This window comes from Tamandua tetradactyla, chromosome 6 (assembly GCF_023851605.1).
Source record: "Tamandua tetradactyla isolate mTamTet1 chromosome 6, mTamTet1.pri, whole genome shotgun sequence".
Lineage (NCBI taxonomy): Eukaryota > Metazoa > Chordata > Mammalia > Pilosa > Myrmecophagidae > Tamandua > Tamandua tetradactyla.
In genome coordinates, this window is record NC_135332.1 from 50631245 (window position 1) to 50655098 (window position 23854).

The 23854-nt window shown below is 35.6% G+C and overlaps 1 protein-coding gene across 2 annotated transcripts in view; it reads right to left on the reverse strand.

Annotated features, from left to right (window-relative positions):
* UTP6 (UTP6 small subunit processome component) overlaps window positions 1-23854 on the reverse strand; it is a 44322-nt gene that overhangs the window by 11731 nt on the left and 8737 nt on the right. For both annotated transcript variants that reach the window (XR_013177716.1, XM_077165267.1), the window contains exons 3-14: window positions 23664-23705; window positions 23331-23423; window positions 22629-22676; window positions 19261-19324; window positions 17835-17953; window positions 16750-16827; window positions 15804-15885; window positions 15234-15315; window positions 7770-7954; window positions 3912-3991; window positions 3458-3535; window positions 514-693 (exon numbers count right to left, since the gene is read on the reverse strand). Coding sequence is in view for 1 of the 2 variants with exons in the window: in XM_077165267.1 (XP_077021382.1) it covers window positions 514-693; window positions 3458-3535; window positions 3912-3991; window positions 7770-7954; window positions 15234-15315; window positions 15804-15885; window positions 16750-16827; window positions 17835-17953; window positions 19261-19324; window positions 22629-22676; window positions 23331-23423; window positions 23664-23705 (1131 nt within the window). In the remaining variant the exon portion in view is untranslated. The remainder of the gene's footprint in view (window positions 1-513; window positions 694-3457; window positions 3536-3911; window positions 3992-7769; window positions 7955-15233; window positions 15316-15803; window positions 15886-16749; window positions 16828-17834; window positions 17954-19260; window positions 19325-22628; window positions 22677-23330; window positions 23424-23663; window positions 23706-23854) is intronic.

Consider the following 23854-nt stretch of genomic DNA (forward strand, 5'->3'; position numbering starts at 1 on the left):
TTTAGAAATATATATATGTGTGTGTGTTTAAAAGTTGGGCTACATTCAACTTTGGAGGCAAGTGAGTATTATATTCTAATAATAGTTAATAATACAATAGTACTATAATATATATATAATATTGTTTAATAGTGCAATAGTACAATTATAATATTCTTCCATCAAGTGTAACAAAGGTATACTAATGCAAACTGTCCATAATAGGGGGTATATGGGAATGCTGTATTTTTTACATGATTTTTCTGTAAATCTACAACTACTCAAATTAAAAAATAAAATAAAATATCTAAGAATAGGAAATTTTATGGCTTATAGTCAATTTTCAAATATAAGATTAAAAATAGTCTATTAAATGGAAGCAAATTCTTCTACTTCTCGTCCTTCAACCTTCACCACTTGAGAACAAATACTACTCTAGCTTGAGCTCTTATCAGACACACTCCAAATGAGCTTTGGTTAAAGATGTAAAGGTTCCCAAAATAGAATGGAATACAAAAAGACCCACTCACAGACCTGCGGTTTCAAATGTGCAAAGGCTTCTTCAAAAACCATGGCTACGTCAGTGCTCTTTGATTCAATTAACACCTGCAGCTTCATCTGCCACATTGTCACAGAGTCTCTAAATAATTCGGTTCCAGCTACTGCCACCTCCAGACCCTCCTTAAAGTAGTCATGATGCAACAACAACTCAATCTAGATAAGACAAAAGATCATAGGATATTTAATTACTGAGAACTCAATTATCAATATAAATGGGACAGAGACCTCATTTTAGCAATAATTTCAACTGCATTTCCACTATACTTTTTACTGTGGCTGTTAAACAGAAACAAAGTCAGAAATTTGGGATTCCTCCTTCTCCCTGTTTCTATCTCCAAGAACTATCAAAATACAAAGAAGATGTGAAAAGCAGAGGGCCTAAATAATTTAGGCTGAAATCAAGTTATTACAATAGTTCACTATGTTAGAACCCACACCTATTAGACAAGAGTATACAAATCAGTAAAGATAAAACCAACATTTGTGGGGTGGTAAGGAAACACATGCATTCATTCAAACGGAGATGGAGACTCTATAAACTGGAATATAATTTCTTTGAAATGTAATTTGCAACGATGTAACAAGAGTGTTCTATCTTAAACTTAGGAAATTTATTTTAACAAATGTGCTAAGAAATGAATGGAAGGAAATTTTATGTGTTCAAAAATGCTACTATGCATACTACACTAACTGGGCAGTGCGGGTCAATCCAATTTTCCAAAATTGTGAAAAATCAAGTAAATGGCAGTATAAAATGCATTCATTCAACAAACATTTTTATTGCATACCATATATGCTAGATGCTAGATTCAATAACAAGCAAATCAGGTAATTCCCTATCACTCACAGAGCCTCCAGTCCCGAAGCAGAGACCAAGTTTGATAAGCGCCATGACAGAAAAAGAATTATATGCCATTGGAGAGTACAGAGCAGGAGGACCCAACATTGTCTGTGCAAGTGCTGAAAAATGACTCCCAGAAAGGAAGCACCATTTAAGCTATGACTTAAGAAGGAGCAAGCACTAGCCAGGTGAAAGCAGATACCTCCAGAAGCTCTCCCAATCAACAAGTACAAGAGGCTTAAGATAAGAGGGCATGGATATGAAAAGAAAATCCAAGTTCAGAATGGCTGGAGGTAAGCATACAGACAGAAGATTAGGAAGAGATGAAACTGGAGGTACAAAAGGGGCCAAGTCTGGGAATGTGGGCTTTATCCAAAGGACAATTAGAAGCCACAAAATAATCAGATAAATTTTTAAAAAATCATTCTATGGAAAATAATCTGGAGAAAGGATGGTGAAGAATCAGCTAAGCATTTTAAGTTTAGAGACAGCATGTGGCGAGACACTAATTAAAAGCAAAGTCACCAAATAAGTGATGAGGTGGTAGGGTTAGGAAGGAAAGCAAAGATGTGAAGAGTGTAGGATGTTTGAAATAGCCCGAGTGGTGAATGGCAAAAGAATAAAGATAATAGAAAAAAAAAAAAAAAAAAAGAGCCCAGTGAGCCTCTTCTGTGGCGTTTACCCACACCCTTTTTCAGAGCCGCCAGATTCACAGCCTGCCTTATGAATTTTGGACTCTTCTGTTCCTACAGTTGGAATGATTCCTGTCTATAAAGAGCCATCTCACATGTTTCTTTCTCCAGCACTACTGTAGGAGGATATGAGAAAGCCATCAAATGATAGAGTCTTCAGAATGTTTCTGTTCACTGTTTATCTTTTTGGGACATCATTCTGATGCAGTTACAGAATGGCATCCCTGTAACAAAACTATTTCCATGATAACCATCTGATTTATGCAAACCAAGTTTCTCATAGGTTCCATTTAAGAAAAAAAAAATTGGAATAACTGATTCTGAACCCTGTCTCATGCAAACAAACGTTGACTCATTTGAGCAAAAAATGATGTCCATGTATATAGATTCAACCCCTTATTAAGATATCTGCTAGTAAACGTATATAATAAAAATATGTTTAATAAAAAAAAAAATAGGCAATATTCAAAACCCAGATGAATGCCTACCAGCATTCAATAGCTCAAATGAGGTCCTATGACCTCATCCAGGCCTAGAATTTTCCCAGACAAATGCCATAATGTGAGAAATGTGCCTCAGTCTTGGTATAATAATACAACAGGTTACTATAAAGCATATACATTATGCAGATACTAGTAACAGCATGGAAAAATGTAAAAATAGTAGAATACAATATAAGACAGCATAAAATGCAATTATGTAAAAATTATGTAATGACATATATGGATCAAAAGAGGTAAGAATAACACAAATAGAAGGCACTCAGCAAATATGAAGATTTCTGCCCTTTTTCTACCATAAAGTTATTTAAATACATTAACAGATTGATTATCTCATGTAATCCTCTCAACAACTTTGTGAGGTGGCAAAGACAAAGATCATTATCACTATATTAAAATCAAGTAAACTCAAAAAACTTAAGTGGTTTGCCCACGTCATGTAGCTATTAAGTGGAAAAACCTGGTCCAGGACTGTGTATTCCCACAGCATTCTGTTCTCTTAAAGAATTTTTACTACACCACAGGATAATGATAATTTAATGTCTCTTACTATGGGATATCAGCTTCTGAAAGACAGGAACACATCTAGTTTGTCTTTATTGTACCAATGGTTAATCTGGGCCTGTCATATATGTTCAGGAATTGGATATTCAGTAAAAGATGAAACAGTATTTGTTCTGAGTGTTTTCCACTATATTATATTCTTCCCTTTACTGGCATACACCAAATGCTGACAGTCAAATGTAAATACGCTACAACACCTGCCATGTCAAACTTGCAGATAGGTAATTGTATAACAATAGATATTTTAATACACAGGACACCAGAACAGAACTGGAATAAAATATATTTAATAGTATTGAATGGATTCTCCGTATTCTTACCCACTGCTTGTATTGAAATTCTGGCAGAAGTTTGAGTTCATTTCCCTTCCTGAACACAATCATGGTTCTTTCCAGCCTCTGAAATTAGAAAAATCCCAAAATACAATTATAAAGACCCACAGTAGGGGTCTCTGGCCTCTAACAATGAACAAAAGCAGTTTTACTACTTCTGAGAATTCAGAAGGGATTGTTGAGTTGCCCCTCCATGGAGGTTTGCCTTATGATCAGATGAGTTGAACAGCTGTACCAAGCACAACCCAGCAAAGCGGAAAGGACCTCCTAATCTAGCTGCCAGTGTAAATGCAAAGCAGACACAAATTCTAAATGACAGGTCACCCACAAGAAGAAAAAGTCATTAGCTTGAAGTTCTAGGAAGTTGCCCCAAGTACCCAAAGGAGCAGCGTTTCTGTCTTCTTTCAGAAGGCAGTCACTGCAGCCATGTACAAGTCCTCACCTTCCCTCTGAGGAACTCACTGTTGGTCTTCTTAGTAAATCTTTCCAAGCAAAAGTTCATGTAACACTTCCACATGGCCTCTGGAAAAGTCAGAAAGATTTTATTGATCAGATTAGCAATTTGCTTCATTCAATAATCATACATCTTTTCTTCAAAGGGAAAACAAAACTGAAGCAGAATTTAAATTAGCCTCATGAGGAAATACAAATGGCTAAAAGGCACATGAGAAGATGCTCAACTTTACTGGATATTAGGGAAATGCAAATCATATCGACATCTCACACCCACTAGAATGGCCATTATCAAAAACACAGAAAACTACAAATGCTGGAGAGAAAGAATGTGGAGAAAGAGGTACATTTATCCACTGCTGGTGGGAATGTAAAATGGTACAACCACTGTGCAAAGACAGTCTGGCTATTCCTCAGGAAGTTAAGTATAGAACTACCATATGATCTAGCAATCCCATTACTAGGTATATATTCAGAGGAACTGAAGGCAAGGACACAAACAGACATTTGCACACCAATGTTTATAATAGTATTATTTACGACTGCCAAGAGAGGGAAACAGTCCAAATCTCCATCAATGGACAAGTGGTTAAGGAAGCTGTGGTATACACACATGATGGAATATTATGCAGCTGTTTAAGACAGAATAAAGTCACAAAGAATGTAACAACACAGATGAACCTTGAGGATATTATGTTGACTGAAATTAGCCAGAAACAAATGGACAAATACCATATGGTCTTATTAATATGAACTAACATTAATGAGTGAACTCTGAGAATTGAAGTTAAGGATGCAGATTATCAGGAGATAGAAACAGAGTAGAGTCTGGGTATTTGGTGCTGAAGGAAAACAGATCGTGCAACAGAACAGGACTGATAGTAAAAATTCAGAAATGGATAGCCCAGTATTACCTGACTGTAGCACAACAATATAAGTACACTGAATGAAGGTAAATGTAAATATGATTGGTGGAGAGGGGCTGGAGGCACATATTAAACCAGAAGGAAAGATAGAGGACAAAGACTGAGACAGTATAACTTAGGAATGCCTAGAGTGGACAATGACGGTGATTAAATGTACAAGTATAAAAATGTTTTTGCATCAGGGAGAACAAATGAATGTCAATGTTGCAAGGTGGTGAAAATGAATGGTATGCACGAAAAAGTACAATCAATGCAAGTAGGATCCACAGTCAATAGTAGCATTGTGATATGCTTCCACTGAATGTAACCAAAGCATCATGTCAAAACTAAATGTCAACAGGCAGGGAGGCATGGGGGACGGGTATGGGTTCTTTGCAGAATAAAAGGAAAAGTCTTCATAAAGATTATGGTGGCAAAGGCATGTCTATTTATTTAGGTTGGATTGTATGATGTGCCAATAAAACCATTTAAAAATTAACAGGGAGAAACAAGTGCTAGAGAAAATGTGGAGAAAGAGATGTACCTAGTCACAGTTGGTAGAGAAACTGAGAGGTACATCTCTGAAGGCAGTGTGATGGTTACAGAGGAGGTGAGGGGTAGGGATGCCGTACAATCCTGCAACCCCATGGCTAGGTGTATACCTGGAGGAACTAGACATCTGCACATTGGTGTTTATGGCGGGAGTGATTCACAATGGATGGAGGTGCCCTAAGGGTAGAATGACTGCGAGAATGAAGGGGGAACTGTGGTGTATACATACAACAGACTACTGGGTTGCTGCAAGAAGGAATGAAGTTGTGAGGCATGAATGAACCTTAAGGACTGTATGTTGAATGAAATGTCAGAAACAAAAAGACAAATATTATCATGCCTCCCTCATGGACTATATAATATACAAACTCGGTGAAATGAAGTCAAAAGCATAGGTCATCAGACTGGGGCCTATCTTTAAGGTCCTAGATTATACGCTCTCATAGCAGTCACATATATTTAGGAGCTGTAATTGTTATTTCTAAATTCTGAGATACTGAGCTGTTTGTATATAACCTGGTCATTCTCAGATCTTTGGGTATTTGTGTGATACCTGAGACTCAAGAATTAGAGCTCTAAAGCTGTGAAAGTCAGCATTACCCCAGACAGGAGCTGTTTAAAAAGCTGAAAAAGGGTATAAACCTACATGTCCCACTGATTAACACTAGAAATATGAATTAGTTCTCACAAGAATTACTTCAAAGATACAATTCTTGTACAGAGTGTTTAAGTCCCGTATACAGGGGCAAAACTGCTATGCATGCTATGAGCTATGTTCAAAAGGAAACCATCAGCACTACCACAGCAACAGCAGAAGTAATAACGGAGGGAGGAACAAGAGTTAAGAGGAGGTTTAGAGTTCCTATTTGGTGAGGGTGTGATTATTGGTTTTCTTTCTCTTGGGAATAATGAAATTATTTAAAATTGAGAATCTTGATGGACTGTGGACTTTGGGTCCTCTACATGATGCCCCATGAGTGCAGGTGGCTGAAGGATGCACTGACAGAGTAGATTGGTGAACGATAGTGTATACTTATAAAAGAAGGTTGTGCTGCTACAAAAAGGAACAAAATCTTGAAGCCTGCAACGATGTGAATGAACATGTGTGACATTTGATGAGACAAAATAAACCAGAAACAAAAGAACAAGAATGGTATGGTCACCTTTAGAAAATGCTTGTAAGAAAACAGGGGCCTAGACTGTAAGCTTTTAAAGCAGACACATTAAGTCCAGAGTGCTGATTATTATTTCTGGATTTTGAGAGGCTGTTTTATATACATAACCCAATATTTAGAGATAAGAATGAAGCCAAACAAAGTTGGGGTTAAAGTAGTTCAGAACATATGGGTAAGGAAGACAGTGTCTATATATTAGAACCACACATACTCTTTGGGACCATTGGAAGAAAGGTTTATTTTGTCTGGAACTGAAATTTTCTGTAGTGCATATGTGTCTGAAGATTTCTCAATAGAAATATTTCTTTTAAACCAGCCTCATGAAAATAAGTTTTTCTGACTATAGCCAATCAAACATTTCAAATATTGAGGAAAGACAAATGCATAATGATATAAAAATCAAAGCCTTATCTATGTAATATATCCACTTTGCCTTTAGTTTTCACTACTACAAAGTAAAATGCATATCTATATCAAAAGATAATTACGGAATTATATTGCCATAGCCCAAACAACCCTAAAGAGAGATATGGAATGATCAAAGGTGATGGTGGAGTTATACAGAGAAGATAGGATTTAACAAATGAATATGAATGCTGAATCATTAAACTGATATCTCTTTTAGTCTCCAGTATTTTAGAGCAGCTAGAAGTAAAAACCTAAAATTGTGAAATTGTAACCCATGTCAAAGTCTGAAATATGTTCTACAACTAACTGTGGGGCTATGCTTTGAAATTTATAGCTTTTTTGTATATATTTTATTTTTCATAAAAATAGAAGGAAAAAAAGCCAAACTCTGGGATCTGTCCTGTAATCACTTATTGAAAAGTGCTTTGAAAACTACTACTTTTTTATTTCTTTGCTTTGAATATATGTTATACTAGTCAATAAAAAAAGTATGAAAAAAGAGAAACATTATTAACACACACACACAAAAAAGATAATTAACGAATAATTAAGGAATTGTCTTAATTGTTATTTTCTAAGTATCATTTCCCCAAATAATTGAACATAAACACCACTATTATCAAGGAAAGTCATAAAAGCTCCATCTTTCACTATCAGAGAAAGAAGGAACAATTTGGAGATCAGACACTCTGAAAACTGTACTACAAAGATTCCTGATATCGAAGTTTGTATTGGGAATGAGAGCATCAGTTTCACACTCATGAATATAATTACTTTTACACCAAACCACGAATTGGTGAAGTTCACCTGTAGGTAGACTCTTCACTGCCTCTTCATACACAGCACAGCATCTTGCCTCCTTCCGGCCCATCTCTGCTGCTTTGGCCTGTTTTGTAGTAGGCTGCTCTTCCCTGGGTTGGGTCTCAATCTCTAATTCTCGCCGTGCCACATAATCCCAGGTGAGAGGGTCATCTGTGTGTAGAGCCTGAAGGCTGAAGAACACAGCTTACTAGTATAGTTCCTATGATAAGAAACTAACTCAGAATATAAACAGACATTCCTCTGTGCTCTAAAAATGTAGACAGGAAAAAAAACTTAAAGAATTTACTACCATCAGTTATTTGCCAAAAGTCCTTCCAGATACCTTCATGATCTCTGTGAATTTTGTCAATTTGTAAAATTTAAAGTAATTTTAAATTTCCTTTAAAATTACAACTTTAAAGTAAATGGGTTAAAGTCATCATATATTTATTGAGTTTCAGACTGTTTCAGACATCATTAACAAATGTTAACTTCCAAGTTATCAAAGTCAAATCAGTAGATATCTGTGATAAGAAGAACTTCTATAAACCCTGGAGAACCTTATTATAATATACAGGGTCTTCATTTTCTATAATAAAGGCAAAGATAAAAGCACAACTATCAACCTAATCCTCTACTTAAACCCTGAAGATAAAGAGAAAATGATCAAAGTTCTATTCATCGCCTATGAAAGCAAGAGGTGCTACCCAGGAGCAGAAGTATGCACAAAGAAGACTGCAAATAATTCCAAAGCCATATAACTCAAACCTTAAAGAATAAAATAACCTACAGCTTTCAACTATACATATCCATAAGTAAAACCTATTTTACAGACAAAAGACATGACAACAAAATAAGATGTAGTTTTTATATTAGCCTTAAAATACATTTGTTATTGAATAAGAGGCAAAAACTATGCTTCAATGGAAGCCAGAGAGTAAGTAAAACAACTTCTCAGGAACATCAGTTTCTTCAGTAATATAATACAATGGAAAATTTAACTTCTCTTCCAAGTTCTTACTGCGGTATCTTTCCAGAGTGTTTTTCCCCATCTAAATAAATCACACACCTTTAAAGTAAATCAATCAGAAGGGAGAAGGATTGTGAGAACATGGCAGAATAGGAAGCTCTGGGAATCAGTCCATCCACCAAAACAACAACTGAACTGGCAGAAACTGCCTGAATCAAATACAGACATACCTCATTTTATTGCCCTACACTTTACTGACTTTTGCAGATGCTGCACTTTTTACAAATTAAACATTTGTGGCAACCCTATAACAAGCAAGGCTCCATTCTTCCAATAGCATGTGCTCACTTCGTGTTTCTGTATCTCATTATAACTAAGGTATGTATGTTATTTTTTTTTTTTTTTTTTTGAGGGAGGAAGGGAAGGAAAGACAGAGAGAAGGAAGGAAGGAAGAAAGGGAAACATCTTTTAAACATTTTCTTGTTTTATTGTATTTTGTTTGTTTGTCTGGTTTTTACATGGGCTGGGGCCGGGAATCGAACCGAGGTCCTCCGGCATGGCAGGCAAGCACTTTGCCCGCTGAGCCACCGCGGCCCGCCCATGTATGTTATTTTTGTTAGACATAATGCTATTGCACATTTAACAGACTACACTATAGTAGAAACATAACTTTATATGCACTGGGAAACCAAAATATTTGTGTGACTCCCTTTATTGTGGTGGTCTGAAACCAAACCCACAATATCACTGAGTACTGTATTTGGAAACTCTTGAGAATAGTGGAACAATGGGCAGCATCCATGGACAAACTGGAGGAAGAAGCTGGTAAACTGCAGTATATATCAGTGGATTTCACCCTCCCTGCAGAGGCTACTATCTCCCATCTCCTAGCAGCATGGCAGATAGCAGAGGAGACTGCAGCCTGGGTACCTGGTACTGACTGCTGATGCCAGGCAAATGAAAATGAAAATAAAACATATCAAACAAAACATAACAGCAAAAGCAGTGCTGAGAGGCAAATTTATAGCTTTAAATGCTTCTATTAAAAAAGAAGAAAGATTTCAAATCAGAAACTTAACCACAAAACTGTAAGAAATACAAAAAAAGCAAACTAAACCCAAAGTGAGAAGGAAGGAAATAACAAAGATGGAAAATGGAGATTGAGAATAGAAAAACAGAATCAACAAAACCAAAAATATGTTCTTTGAAATGATCAATAAAACTGACAAATGTTTAGCTACACTGAATGAAGAAAAAAGGAGAAAGGACACAATTGACCAAAATCAGAAATGAAAAAAAGGGACATTACTATTGGCCCCACTGAAATAAAAAGGATTTTAAGAGGATACTCTGAACAAGTATATGCCAACAAAATAGAAAACCTGAATAAAATGGACAAATTACTTGAAACATACAAATTACCTAATCTTATGCAAAAAGAAACAGAAAATCTCAAAAGACCTATAACAAGTAAAGAAACTGTATCAGTAATCAAAAACTTCCCAAGAAACAAAATTCCAGGAGCAGCTGGTTTCACTGCTGAATTCTAGCAAACATTTAAAAATGATTTAACATCAACCCCTCTCAAATTCTTGCAAAAAATAGGAGAGATTACTCCCTAACACATTCTTTGAGGCCATCATTACCCTATATCAAAGCCAGATAAAGGCAGCACAAGGAAAGAAAGTTATAGGCAAACATCCCCTATGAATATAGATGCAAAAATCTTCAACACTGGCAAGCTGAATCCAATAGTATATTAAAACAATTATAACATAACATGACCAAGCATGATTTACTCCATGAGTGCAAGGGTTGTTTAACATAAAAATCAGTTGGTGGGCGATGCAACAGTGGCTCAGTGGCAGACTTCTCACCTGCCATGCCAGAGACACAGGTTCAATTCCCGGAGCCTGTCCATGCCAAAAAAAAATAATAATTGGTGTAATCAACCACATTAATAGAATAAAGAAAAAAAAAAAAACACATGAACATCTCACATGAGGAATAAAAGGCATTTGACAAAATCCAACATCCTCTCATGATAAAAACACTCAGAAAACTAGGAATAGAGGGAACTTTCTCAACATGAAAAAGGGCATTTATGAAAAACCCACAGCAAATTATCATACTCAGTGATGAAAGACTGAAAGCCCTACCCTTAAGATCAGGAATAAACAAGGATGCCGGTGTCACCACTGTTATTCAACAACGTACTGGAAGTTCTAGCCAAAGCAATCAAGTAAGATAAAGGAACAAAAGGTATCCAAATTGGAAAGGAAGAAAAGAAACTTTCTGTTTGCAGATGCATGATCCTATATAGGGAAAATCCCAAAGAGACCACAAGAAAGCTAGTAGAATTAATAAACAAATTTGGCAAAGTTGAGGGATATAAGATAAACACACAGAAGTTACCTGCGTTTCTATAATAATCTGAAAAAGAAACTAAGAAAGCAAATCCATTTACACTAGCATCTAAAAGAATAAAATACCTAGGAATAAATTTAAGGAAAGAGGTAAAAGAATTGCACACTAAAAACTATAAAACATTGCTGAAAGAAATTGAAGACCTAAATCAACGAAAAAACATCCTATGTTCACTGATAAGAAGACTTAATATTGTTAAGACATTCAATACAGTCTAAAGTGATGTAAAAACTCAATGCAACCCTATCAAAATTCCAGCAGCCTGTTTTGCAGAAACAGAAAAGCTGGTCTCAAATTGATATGTAACTGCAAGGGGCCCCCAAACAGCCAAAAAAGTACTGAAAAAGAGCATAGGTTGAGAATTCAAACTTCCTGATTTCAAAACTTACTACAAATCTACAGTAATTAAAACAATGTGATACTGGCAAAAGGACAGACTAAGGAAACAGGACTGAGAGTATAGTAATAAAGCCACACATTTACAGCCAATGGATTTTTGACAAGGGTACCAAATCCATTCAATGGGGAAGAACAGTCTCATCAATAAATGGTGCTGGCCTTATGTGTGAGACTAAAGCAAAAAATGTTTGTTACAAAATTTATACTTTGACTAGTGCATTTCCTAATATAACTTATGTAGACAGTTTGATCGAACACCATAAGTACTTGGAATCTCAGGTAGGACATGAGATTTTGTTGGTTTGCCCAGAGTGATGCCCCGATGAATCCCAGAGTGATTCGATCAATGAGTGGAAAAGTATTTGCAAAGCCCCCTTGGGGGAATGGTGAGAACGGGGAGAAATTCAACTTCCTCAAGTTGAATTCTTGATATTCTCACAAACAGTGTGGACAACCAAAGCTATAGGCTGAGCCCCCAGTCTTGGGGTTTGTTCATATGAAACTTAACCCCACAAAGGACAGGTCAAATCTACTTAAAATCTAGGCCTAAGAGTCACCCCCAAGAGAGCCTCTTTTGTTGCTCAGATGTGGCCTCTCTCTCCAGCCAACACAACAAGCAAACTCACCACCCTCCCCCTGTCTACGTGGGACATGACTCCCAGGGGTGTGGACCTTCCTGGCAACGTGGGACAGAAATCCTAGGATGAGCTGAGACTCCGCATCAAGGGACTGAGAAAAACCCTAAAATGAGCTGAGACTTAGCATCAAGGGATTGAGAAAACCTTCTCGACCAAAAGGGGGAAGAGTGAAATGAGACAAAGCGTCAACGGCTGAGAGATTCCAAACAGAGTCGAAAGGTTGTCCTGGAGGTTATTCTTATGCATTAAGTAGATATCATCTTGTTATTCAAGGTGTAATAGAGAGGCTGGAGGGAACTGCCTGAAAATGTAGAGCTGTGTTCCGGTAGCCATGTTTCTCGAGGATGACTGAATAATGATACAGCTGTCACAATGTGACTGTGTGATTGTGAAAACTGAGAATTACTGAATATATATGTAGAACAGAATTATATGTTAATGTTTTTGTTTGTTCTTAATTTTTTTAATTAATTAATAAATTTAAAAAATAAAAAAATAAATGGTGCTGGGACAACAGAAAATCCACACGTGAAAGAATGAAAATGGATCCTTACCTCTTACCATACACAAAAATTAATTCAGAATGGATCAAACACCTAAATATTAGAGCTAATACTATAAAAAAGGCTCTTATAAGAAAACATAGGGAAATAAGTTCAGGATCTTGTAGTCAGTAATGGATTTTTATACCAAAAGCATAAGCAAAAACAACAAAAATAGATAAAATGGATTTCATCAAAGTTAAAATTTTTGTGCATTAAAGGGCAGTATCAAAAAAGTGGAAGAACGGGCGGGCCGCGGTGGCTCAGCGGGCAAAGTGCTTGCCTGCTATGCCGGAGGACCTCGGTTCGATTCCCGGCCCCAGCCCATGTAACAAAAACGGAGAAACAGAATACAATAAAACAAGAAAATGTTTAAAAATGTTTCCCTTTCTTCCTTCCTTCCTTCCTTCTATCCTTCCTTCCTTCTCTCTGTCTTTCCTTTAAAAAAAAAAAAAAAAAAAAAAAAGTGGAAGAACAACCTACAGAATGGCAAAGAAGATTAAGAAACTATAACGCAATAAGGGTTTAATATCCAGAATCTATAAAAAGCTCCTACAACAACAGAAAGACAAACAATCCAATCAAAAAAAGGGTCAAGGCGCCTCTCAGAAGAGGAAATACAAATGGCCAAAAGCACATGAAGAGATGCTCAATGTCCCTGGCCATTAGAGAAATGCAAATCAAAACCACAATGAGATATCATCTCACACCCACCAGAATGGCCATTATCAACAAAACAAAAAATGACAAGTGCTGGAGAGGATGTGGAGAAAGAGGCACACTTATCCACTGTTGGTGGGAATGTCAAATGGTGCAACCACTGTGGAAGGCAGTTTGGCGGTTCCTCAAAAAGCTGAATATAGAATTGCCATACGACCCAGCAATACCATTGCTGGGTATCTACTCAAAGGACTTAAGGGCAAAGACACAAACGGACATTTGCACACCAATGTTTATAGCAGCATTATTTACAATTGCAAAGAGATGGAAACAGCCAAAATGTCCATCAACAGACGAGTGGCTAAACAAACTGTGGTATATACATACGATGGAATATTATGCAGCTTTAAGACAGAATAAACTTATGAAGCATGTAATAACATGGATGGACCTAGAGAACATTATGCTGAGTGAGACTAGCCAAAAACTAAAGGATAAATACTGTATGGTCCCACTGATGTGAACCGACATTAGAGAATAAACTTGGAATATGTCATTGGTAACAGAGACCATCAGGAGTTAGAAATAGGGTAAGATAATGGGTAATCGGAGCTGAAGGGATACAGACTGTGCAACAGGACTGGATACAAAAACTCAAAAATGGACAGCACAATACTACCTAATTATAATGTAATTATGTTAAAACACTGAATGAAGCTGCATCTGAGCTATAGTTTTTTTTTTTGTATGTTTTTTTTCTGTTTTTTTTTTTATATATTTTTGGTATTTTTTATTTATATTTTTTCTCTATATTATCATTTTATTTCTTTTTCTGTTGTCTTGCTATTTCTTTTTCTAAATCGATGAAAATGTACTAAGAAATGATGATCATACATCTATGTGATATTAAGAATCACTGATTGCATATGCTGAATGGAATGATTTCTAAATGTTGTGTTAGTTAATTTTTTTTAATAAAAAAAAAAAAAAAGGGTCAACGATTTGATTAGACATTTCTACCCAGATGGTAGAATGGCCAATAGTTATATTAAAACATGCTCAACATCATTAGCCATTACAGAAATGCAAATTAAACTATGAGATACCACTTCACACCTACTAGGATGGCTATTATTTAAAAAACCGAAAATAATGAGTGTTGGCAGGGATGCGGAGAACTAGGAAACCCTCCACATTGTTGAAGAGAATGTAAAAGGTGCAGCTCCTGTGGAAAACAATGTGGGAGTTCCTCAGAAAATTAAACATAGAGCTATCCTATGACCCAGCAATTACACGCAAAAGTATATACCCCAAAAAAACTGAAAGCAGGGACTTAAACAGATATTTATCAACCAATGTTCACCACAGCATTATTTACAATAGCCAAAAGGTGGAAGCAACCCAAGTGTCCATCAACAAATGTGTGGATAAACAAAATGTGGTATATCCACTTTATTTAGCCATAAAAAGAAGTGAAATGCTGATATATTCAACAACATGGATGAACCTTAAAGATGACATGCTAAGTAAAATAAGCCTGGCATAAAAGAACAAATATTCTAGGGTATCTCCTCTAGGAAGTACTTAAAATAAGCAAATTCATAGAGCAGAACAGTCATTACCAGGGGTGGGGTGTGTGGGGAGTTTTTATACTGTGAAAATAGTGGTAAAAGTTACACAGCATTGTCAATGTGCTTAACGTCAAAGAATTATCCACTTAAAAAAGTTAAAATGACTTTGTTATGTATATTTTATCACAATTAAAAAGAAACTTTTTAAAAATCAATCATAAGATCAGAAATAAATGTGTTCACCTTTCCACTATTTTACTTACTCATCATAAATTTCTTTTTGCAGATCTTTAGCAAAGTCAAATAGCTGGGCAATTGAAAGCAAAGACACATGAAATTCTGCACCTAAAATTTAAAAGGCAGGAAGAGTAGGTTCATTGCCAGTAAAATGCTAAAAAATCACCTGACTCAATAAGCACTTGATGTACTGGAGTTTGATTTCTGAATCTTAACTGATAATTAAAACAAAATAGAAAATAGTTACCCATGGTCCCACACAAACAAAGCCATTATTAATATTTTAAAATATTCCTAACTGTTTGAAACTTTCTTTATACTAAACTTCGTAAGGACATAAGGGCATTGACTGAATCATCTACTTTTTTTCAACTCCCCAAATTAGTTAAACACTTGATAAAACCTGAAGTGTCTGTCCAACTACACCCTAGTGCTTGGAAATAAGTCTTTTGTAAAAGAAACAGGTGTTACTCCTACATTCAGAGTTTTTTATACTTATTTTAATGGAAGATTTCAAAATCAGCTTTAAGTCTTCCTCCTTATAAAGAAAATACTTCACTTTCCCACCACAAACAAATATCAAAAGATATACCTACCTTTAATCTTGCTCACAGAGTTTTTGTAGATGATCCGTGCCAACTCACCCTGGAGGATTTCTTCAGGATAATCAAGATTCCCCTTAAGAGTAACACATTGAACATAACTGCTAATGGGATATACTATTAAGTAGAAAGAGCACTAGTATGTTAATTAGTAGTCCTAGACTACCTGTACGATATGACCTCTGGCAAAAACTATGTTCCCTCTTTGGGGTCAATATACTTATAAAATGTGCAGCATCAACAAGATCACTGATTTTTAAACTTTGCCCAGTCTCCTGGAGTAGCGGCAAGAAGGCAAGCTTTAAGGACTCATTTCTCATTTAGACCAGACTGGGTCAAGGTTTATGTACCTTGTAAACCCTTCTATATAAGACATTATTTGGTGAAAAAAGTTCTGAGCTGAAAACCACTCTAAAAGATGATATCAAAGTTTCTTTTTAGCTCTAACATTTTAAATCTTTTTTATAAATTATTCTCTTTTGCAGAAAAGTATACGAAAGGGAAAAGAAAGAAGGCTAGGGAACTATACACTTCCTCAAACTCTTTAAACCCATTAATATATAACTTTCCCATAGTGATTTTAATATAGTATTAAAAGAAGAGCCTTTTAGGACCACTTCAATTAGTTCAAATGTCTATATTTAAAGCAACACTAACTTCATTTTTATTACTAAGCTCAATTAATGAAATCGACTCTGGACTCATATTAAAGTTTCAAAAAATGACAACATTAAACTAGAAAGAAAAATACATCCCAATGAATTTTTAAGTTTTTTACATGAGCAAGCACCAGGAATCGAACCCGGGTCTCCGGCATGGCAGGCGAGAACTCTGCCACTGAGCCACCACTGCCCACCCCATCCCAATGATTTTTTCTTTCTCCTAAGCAGGTTCAAAATACCACCTATTATTAACAAGTGACAGTACATTAACATCTTACCACATCCATCTTGGCTTTTTCAAATTCTTGCTTTTCTTTCCTTAGTTTCTCAGTATGCATCAGCTCCATCCTAAAGTACTAGAGAAGTAAAATAATGAATTAAAAATTTTTGGAGAATATTTCTTTTTCAATAAGAAATATATAGGATGCCATCTTTTAACCCATACCAAATCTAGAGACTTTGGGGAGAATGTTTCCTTTCATTTTGTTATACAACTAGCTGAAATTAAAAAGGTATGATGAAAAAGATATTTTATGCTCTTTTGGTAAACAATTTGGAGATATGAATCAAAAAACCTAAAAAATTTTCTACCCTTTAAAACAGTAATTCAGTGTGAATTACTGATTATATATGTAGAACAGAATGGGAATGTTTGTGTTTATTTGTATTTAAAAAAAAAACAGTAATTCTGCATCATAAGGAAATAATCCTAAATACCTAAAAGTTTTATACAAAGGTGAGAGCAAATATTTGAAACAATCTAAATGACCAACAATAGGGAAAGCCAAATAAATTATAAAAGAAACAGACTATCAATGCAGCCACAAAATAGTTACAATAATTTAGTAATGGTCCACCACAATTCTAATCTTATTCCACTTTGTTTTTAAAAGTTGGCTACAATTATACATAACAGATTACCACTATGTGAAAAACGTTGTGTGCAGTATTGTTTGTCTTCCGTCATACTTTTTTCCTTCTGTGATCATGCTTTTCTGATTTTGTTCTCCAGATTTTCAACAAGCATATGTTAGCTTTTAATGTAAAATACAAAATGATCTTAAGTTGGGTTTTTTTTTTGCATGGGCAGGCAACGGGAATTGAACCCAGGTCTCTGGCATGGCAGGCGAGAATTCTGACACTGAGCTACCGTCACACCACCCAATCTTTAGTTTTTAAATAAATGCAGCTATTAGAATAGATCATGAAAATCGTAGGTTCTCAAAATGTGGTCTGGGGATTTCTAGGGGATCCCAACATTCTTCCAGGGGGGTTCCAAGGTCAAAATTATTTTCATAACAATATTAACATGTTATTTGCCTTTTAAAATCTCATTCTGTCAGGAGTTAGCACACACACTCACTTCTTGATAAAGTTTTGCACACTCTGGATGAAAGCGCAGAGCCCGAAGAAACAGTTGTCTAGCACTTTCTGAAGACAAGCGATCTTCCATTTCCCATTTGGCTGCCATAATCCACAAAGCTATGAATTCACGAAAAATATCAGACTTTCATTTCAATCAACATAATCAAGTCAGACAAGAAGACTAATACTCCAATTTTAATACTCAAAGAAATTGTTTAAAAATCTCACCAAAAGGGAAAGATGGACAGAAGGGGCTTCTAATGGCTGTCAAGTTTTGTTGCTTTAACTAAAATTAAAGCATCCTGAACCAAATAAACATAAACATCGGTTCAACCTGCATAATAGGTACATACATAACTGCTCCTATATTCATCAATTCAAAGGACACCATCATTTAAAAATATAAATTTTTAAGCTGCTAAAATATGAGGAAAAATATGTGCATCTTAAAATCAACGAAATCAATTATTTTTTGTTTTTTTCTCTACATTCGAAATAGTTCATAATTTAAAAGTAAATGTTTAATCATATCTTCTGGGAATAAAGGCTTAAAAACAAAGACAAAAACCTTTTGTTCTTTAACATGGGAAATTAACCTTGAGTTACTAATCTAGTTGTTTCCCTCAAACTTAATAAAGGTCAAGTTACTAAGCAAGATTGCTTATTGTAAAAATGACGCATGGTTGGTAACCCCATCTGCCCTGGATGGAGAGTCACTGCTTTGGACTGTCCTGAGCATGTGACTCCTGAAACTGAATATGGCCCTTGCTAGGACCACTGAAAGCCAAGCCTGAGTGGCTACCCTACCCATTTATATAGTCTCATCTCCTACCATATGATCTGTCACCAAGGGGGCCAGAGGCTATCCCCCAAACTGCTAAGAGGGCTCTGCTGAAGAAGCATACCTAATGCTATTCTGCTGTATCTTTCTGAGAAAACTGTTGCCAAATGCAGCCTATGTGAGTCTTGTGTATTGTGAAATGTCTGGTTGAGCCTAAAACCCTGAGAACAGGCATTGTATCTCCACTATAAAATAATGTGCCACTCATTTATTATTCATGAGAGAAATGTTTCCCTTATAAAACCCGAGCATCTACCCATGCTAGCCACTGTTCTAAAATGTATTATTAACATATTCCCCTTTAATTTTTTTAAATCCCTCAGGATTTGACTGTCTCCAAACAAAATGTCCTTCAAGGACCATAGAGTTTCTTTTACCATAAACTAACAAAAAAGGGAATCTTTCTAGCCCACAGATACAACATCTGGCACAGTAACTAGCACACAACAGGCAGGAATGAATTAAGAGGCACCTGTTCAGGAACAAAAACACTGAGGCTTAGATTTATAGAGCAAAATAAATTTCAAAATGGCTTTAATATAATAAAATGTTAAAAATAAAAATGACAAGGATTTCACTATACCTGGCTTGTTGGAATGAATGGCCAACATAGCAGAGAATACTTTGCTAAGCTGAGCTTTGGTAGCCTGTAAAAGAGGAAGAAAAACTTCTAATTTCTGCACAGTGAAATCACTGCTATTACTCTCTAATTGATCTGTTCTGTAGCCTCACTCCATTGTAAAATCCAGTAGGGCCATAAATAAGTTCTTGCATGAACTACTTCAAAAGTACAACACTTATTCAGAGTTAATAAAAGAAGGGCATATAGAAAAAAACTACTTATTGCTTGCTATGGTCTATATTTAACAGGAATACATCACTAGTTACTACAACAATACTAGGGTTAAATAATTGGGGGGACAAGAGTTAAGGGGAGTTCTGAATTTTCTCTTTGGTATGGGTGTGTCTACCTGTTATTTTTCTCTCTGAAGCAATGAAAATTGCTTACTGTACAACTAAGAAAGGATACTGTTAAATACTGATTTTTTTATTTTGGGACAGAATATATGCTATATGAATATATTGCAACAAAATCTGCAGAGTCTAAATAAACAAACAGAAAGATCAAGTGCTGGAGAAAATGTAGAGAGAGAGATATAGCTATTCAGTGCTGGTAGGGTAGCAGAATGGGGTAGCCTCTCCACAGGACAATGTATTAGATCCACAGGAAGCTAAATATGAGGATGCCATATGATTAGGCATCTCGTTACTGGGAAAGAAATGAAAACAGGGAGTCAGATAGACATTTTCACATTATTTATGATACCCAATGGATGGAAATGACCAAAGGATACATTGAAAAGCAGAAAGGTGAACTGTGGTATATACATATGATGGAATAATGTGTAGCTACAGAAAGAAACAAAGTAATGAGGCATGCAACAAGGTGAATGAACCATGAGGACATTATGTTGAGCAAAATAAGCGAGAAACAAAAGGACAAATATTGCATGGTCTCTTTTAGAAAATACTTATAAGAAAATTGGGGCCCAGATTGTACGTTTTTTACAGCAGTCATATTTATTCCTGAGTTTTAAGTGTCATTTCTAAATTCTAAGATGTTGTGCTATATGTGTATAATCTGGTATTTTTCTGGAACTTTGGATGCCTGTGTGACAACTAAGACTCAGAACTGGAGTTTTGCAGCTCTGAAAGTAAGCATCCCTACATACAGCAACTGTTTAAAAAGCCAAAAAAGACATCAGGCTTTAATTAGAGATAAGAATGAAGCTGATCTGATTGGGACTAAGGTAAATCAGAATACAGGGTAAAGGATGTTACTGTCTGTACTTTAGAATTTCACCTACCAAAAGAAGAGAGGTTTACATTGTCCAAAACCTAAATTTTCTGCAGCACACAATCTAACTTAACCTGTCTGGCCAGTTCAGTTAAATAACCTAAACATACAGACTCTGGAATTGGGAACAAGGTCTTGTAATTCTGTATAGCTTAATATAATACCTGGATACATTCCAGAGTATGTTGGGCAGATCATTCTAAAGTATTGGCAAAGTCCCTTAAGGGACCAGAGAAAAAAGTATGGAACTATTAAACTTCCCCACCTAGGAAATCCCTGATACTCTCTCAAACATTAGGGACTCCCAAGTTAACTGGCCAAGCCTTTGACCTTGAGACTTGCTCTTATGAAACTTGTATCTGTAATGGAGAAGCAAAGCCTACCTATAATAATGCCTAAGAGTTACTTCCAGAGAACCTCTTTTGCTGCTCAGATGTGGCCTCTCTCTCCAGCCAATACAACAAGCAATCTCACCACCCTCCCCCTGTCTACGTGGGACATGATTCCCAAGAGTGTGGACCTTCCTGGCAACATGGGACAGAAATCCTAGAATGAGCTGAGACTCAGTATCAAGGGATTGAGAAAAACCCTAGAATGAGCTGAGACTCATCATCAAGGGATTGAGAAAACCTTCTCGACCAAAAGGGGGAAGAGTGAAATGAGTCAAAGTGTCAATGGCTGAGAGATTCCAAACAGAGTTGAGAGGTTATCCTGGAGGTTATTCTTACGCATTAAGTAAATATCACCTTGTTATTCAAGATGTAATGGAGAGGTTGGAGGGAACTGCCTGAAAATGTAGAGCTGTGTTCCAGTAGCCATGTTTCTTAATGATGATTGAATGATATAGTTTTCAGAATCTGACTGTGTGATTGTGAAAACCTTGTGTTTGATGCTCCTTTTATCTACCTTGTCAACAGACAAGTAGAATATATGGAATAAAAATAATGGGGGAAAAAAATGTTAAAATAAATTTAGTTTGAAATGCTAGTGATCAATGAAAGGGAGGGGTAAAGCGTATGGTATGTACAATCTTTTTTTTTTGGTCTGTTTTCGTTTTATTTCTTTTTCTATTGTCTTTTTATTTCTTTTTCTGAATTAATGTAAATGTTCTAAGAAATGATGAATATGCAACTAAGTGATGATATTGTGAATTATTGATTATATATGTAGAACAGAATGATCACATGTTAATATTTTAGTTCATTTGTTAAATTTTTTTAATTAATTAATTAATTAATTTAAAAAAAACTTTCACTCACCAATTTCATTTTTCAGGAACCTAAAAATCCCCCCCCCCCGATGATTCCTAGGCCAGATTAAGCCCTGAAACCCAGACTACAAGTTTCTTCAAGAGCATAAACCAGTTGCATCCCCTCCCCATGTCAATACCCCTTTTCAACAAAAAGAATTGAGAATGGCCATTGCCCAAATATTCCTAAGCAATGGGAGAAAGGATCAAAGGAGAAGGAGAAATTATATCAGAGAAGATAGGATTTAACAAATGAGCACGACTACTGGATCATTATATTGATATTTGATATTTGTCCTGTTTCTTAGACCAGCTAGAAGGAAATACCTGAAATTATGGAGCTATAAGCCATACCATACTTTGGTGAAATTTGTTGTATAACTACCTGTTAAAATGTACTTTGAAATATATCACTTTTTTGTATATATATTTCACAATAAAAAATGTTTTAAAAAATCCAATGGGACAATATCTGCTATTGTTAGGACCTTATCAACGAATATAGATATAATCAGTTTCCTTCTCCTAAACCACTAGACATAAACAATTCTAAGTATAACTCAACTTTACTGAACAAATACAAATACATATCATTTTCTTTTCAACTGACTTGGAAATATTTATTTAAATAGTTTTCAGAAAAAAATTAAAAATAATCACTCAGATATATAAATGTCATTACACTGAAGTTCAGTCTTCTTGAATTCTTTCCCCATTTTTTATCTTTACACCTTTGGAGTTTCAGCAATCAAATGAGGCTTGATCAGTAATTTGTATAAGGCTTAAAGGGCAGACTAACCAAAAGCAAGAAAGAGGGAGCAAGACATGGTCTCCCAATACTCACCCATTTCTTACAAAAGACTACATAGGACAGCCAAAGTTGAACATCATCCTGCAAGAAAAGTAATGTAGTAAGCTGCGTGAATTTGATCTGTATATAAAATACACCTTTGCATTAATTAATTTTGTTAGATTTCAGAAAGTTCCATTTTTACCACCCTCTCACCTTATCAGGCTTTTTCCATCCATCCCCTCCCATACCCACCCACCATTCTCAAAGACAGATATGTATCCAATTGTTAAATGCAGTTCTTAAATAGTCTCAATCAGGGGTAGCAACTCCGAATCTTTGCCATTTCAGGACTCCAATGCACTTCTTATAATATCCAGCCTCAGAGCCAAACTTGAAGGAAATCAAGTTACTGAGGTTCTGTCCCTATTCTGTTTTTTATCTCTCACCCCAAGTTTCAACCTCTCTAGTCTTCAGTGTACTTACAGATGTATTCAAATATCTCCCAGACAATTTTCTGATCCTTAATTATCTACCAAGCACACTGCATTCCGCATCATCCTCACAAAATAAGGTACAGAAATCAATTATCCCAGTGGTTTAATTGGCTCAAAAATGTTTTAAACAATGATACTATCATTACAATATATACTGAGATGCCCAAGATAATAGAGAATACATATGAATATCCAAGTTATAATATGTATACTATATATCATCACATCTGTTACAGTTAAGGGTGCTCTGACTGCTTACTTTCCACTTTGCTGAAGCACGTCGGAAGACACCTTGCACTCGATGTACAACAGAATTCTCAATCTCATCTTTTTTAAATGAATACCCAATACGCTAAAAGGGAACATAGAAAAAATGAAGCCTCAGTTTAAGCACATTAATCCAAAGCAAAATTCCCACTTGATTCTTAAGCTAATGGAAGAAGCAAGCAATTACAAATAGCAAATAATAACAAAGCACAAAATAGAGGCATGTTATCATACAATTCATCAAAACTAACTCTCTCGCAAACCCAAATTCTAGCTATAGAGTCATGCTGCTTAACTCTATATTTTTTTCCCAATTACTACTTACTGCTCTTCTTCTCTGGATCAGCTCCAAGAGATTAATTTCATACTATGAAAGAAAAACATACAAATAAAGAAAAACAAGAAAAAAAACCATTTAAATACAGGAAATACACTAAGTTAAATACCTAACTAAAAATCAAGAACATAAAACAAATGGTATTTTACTATAAAACGCATACAGTAAATGTTTAGCAC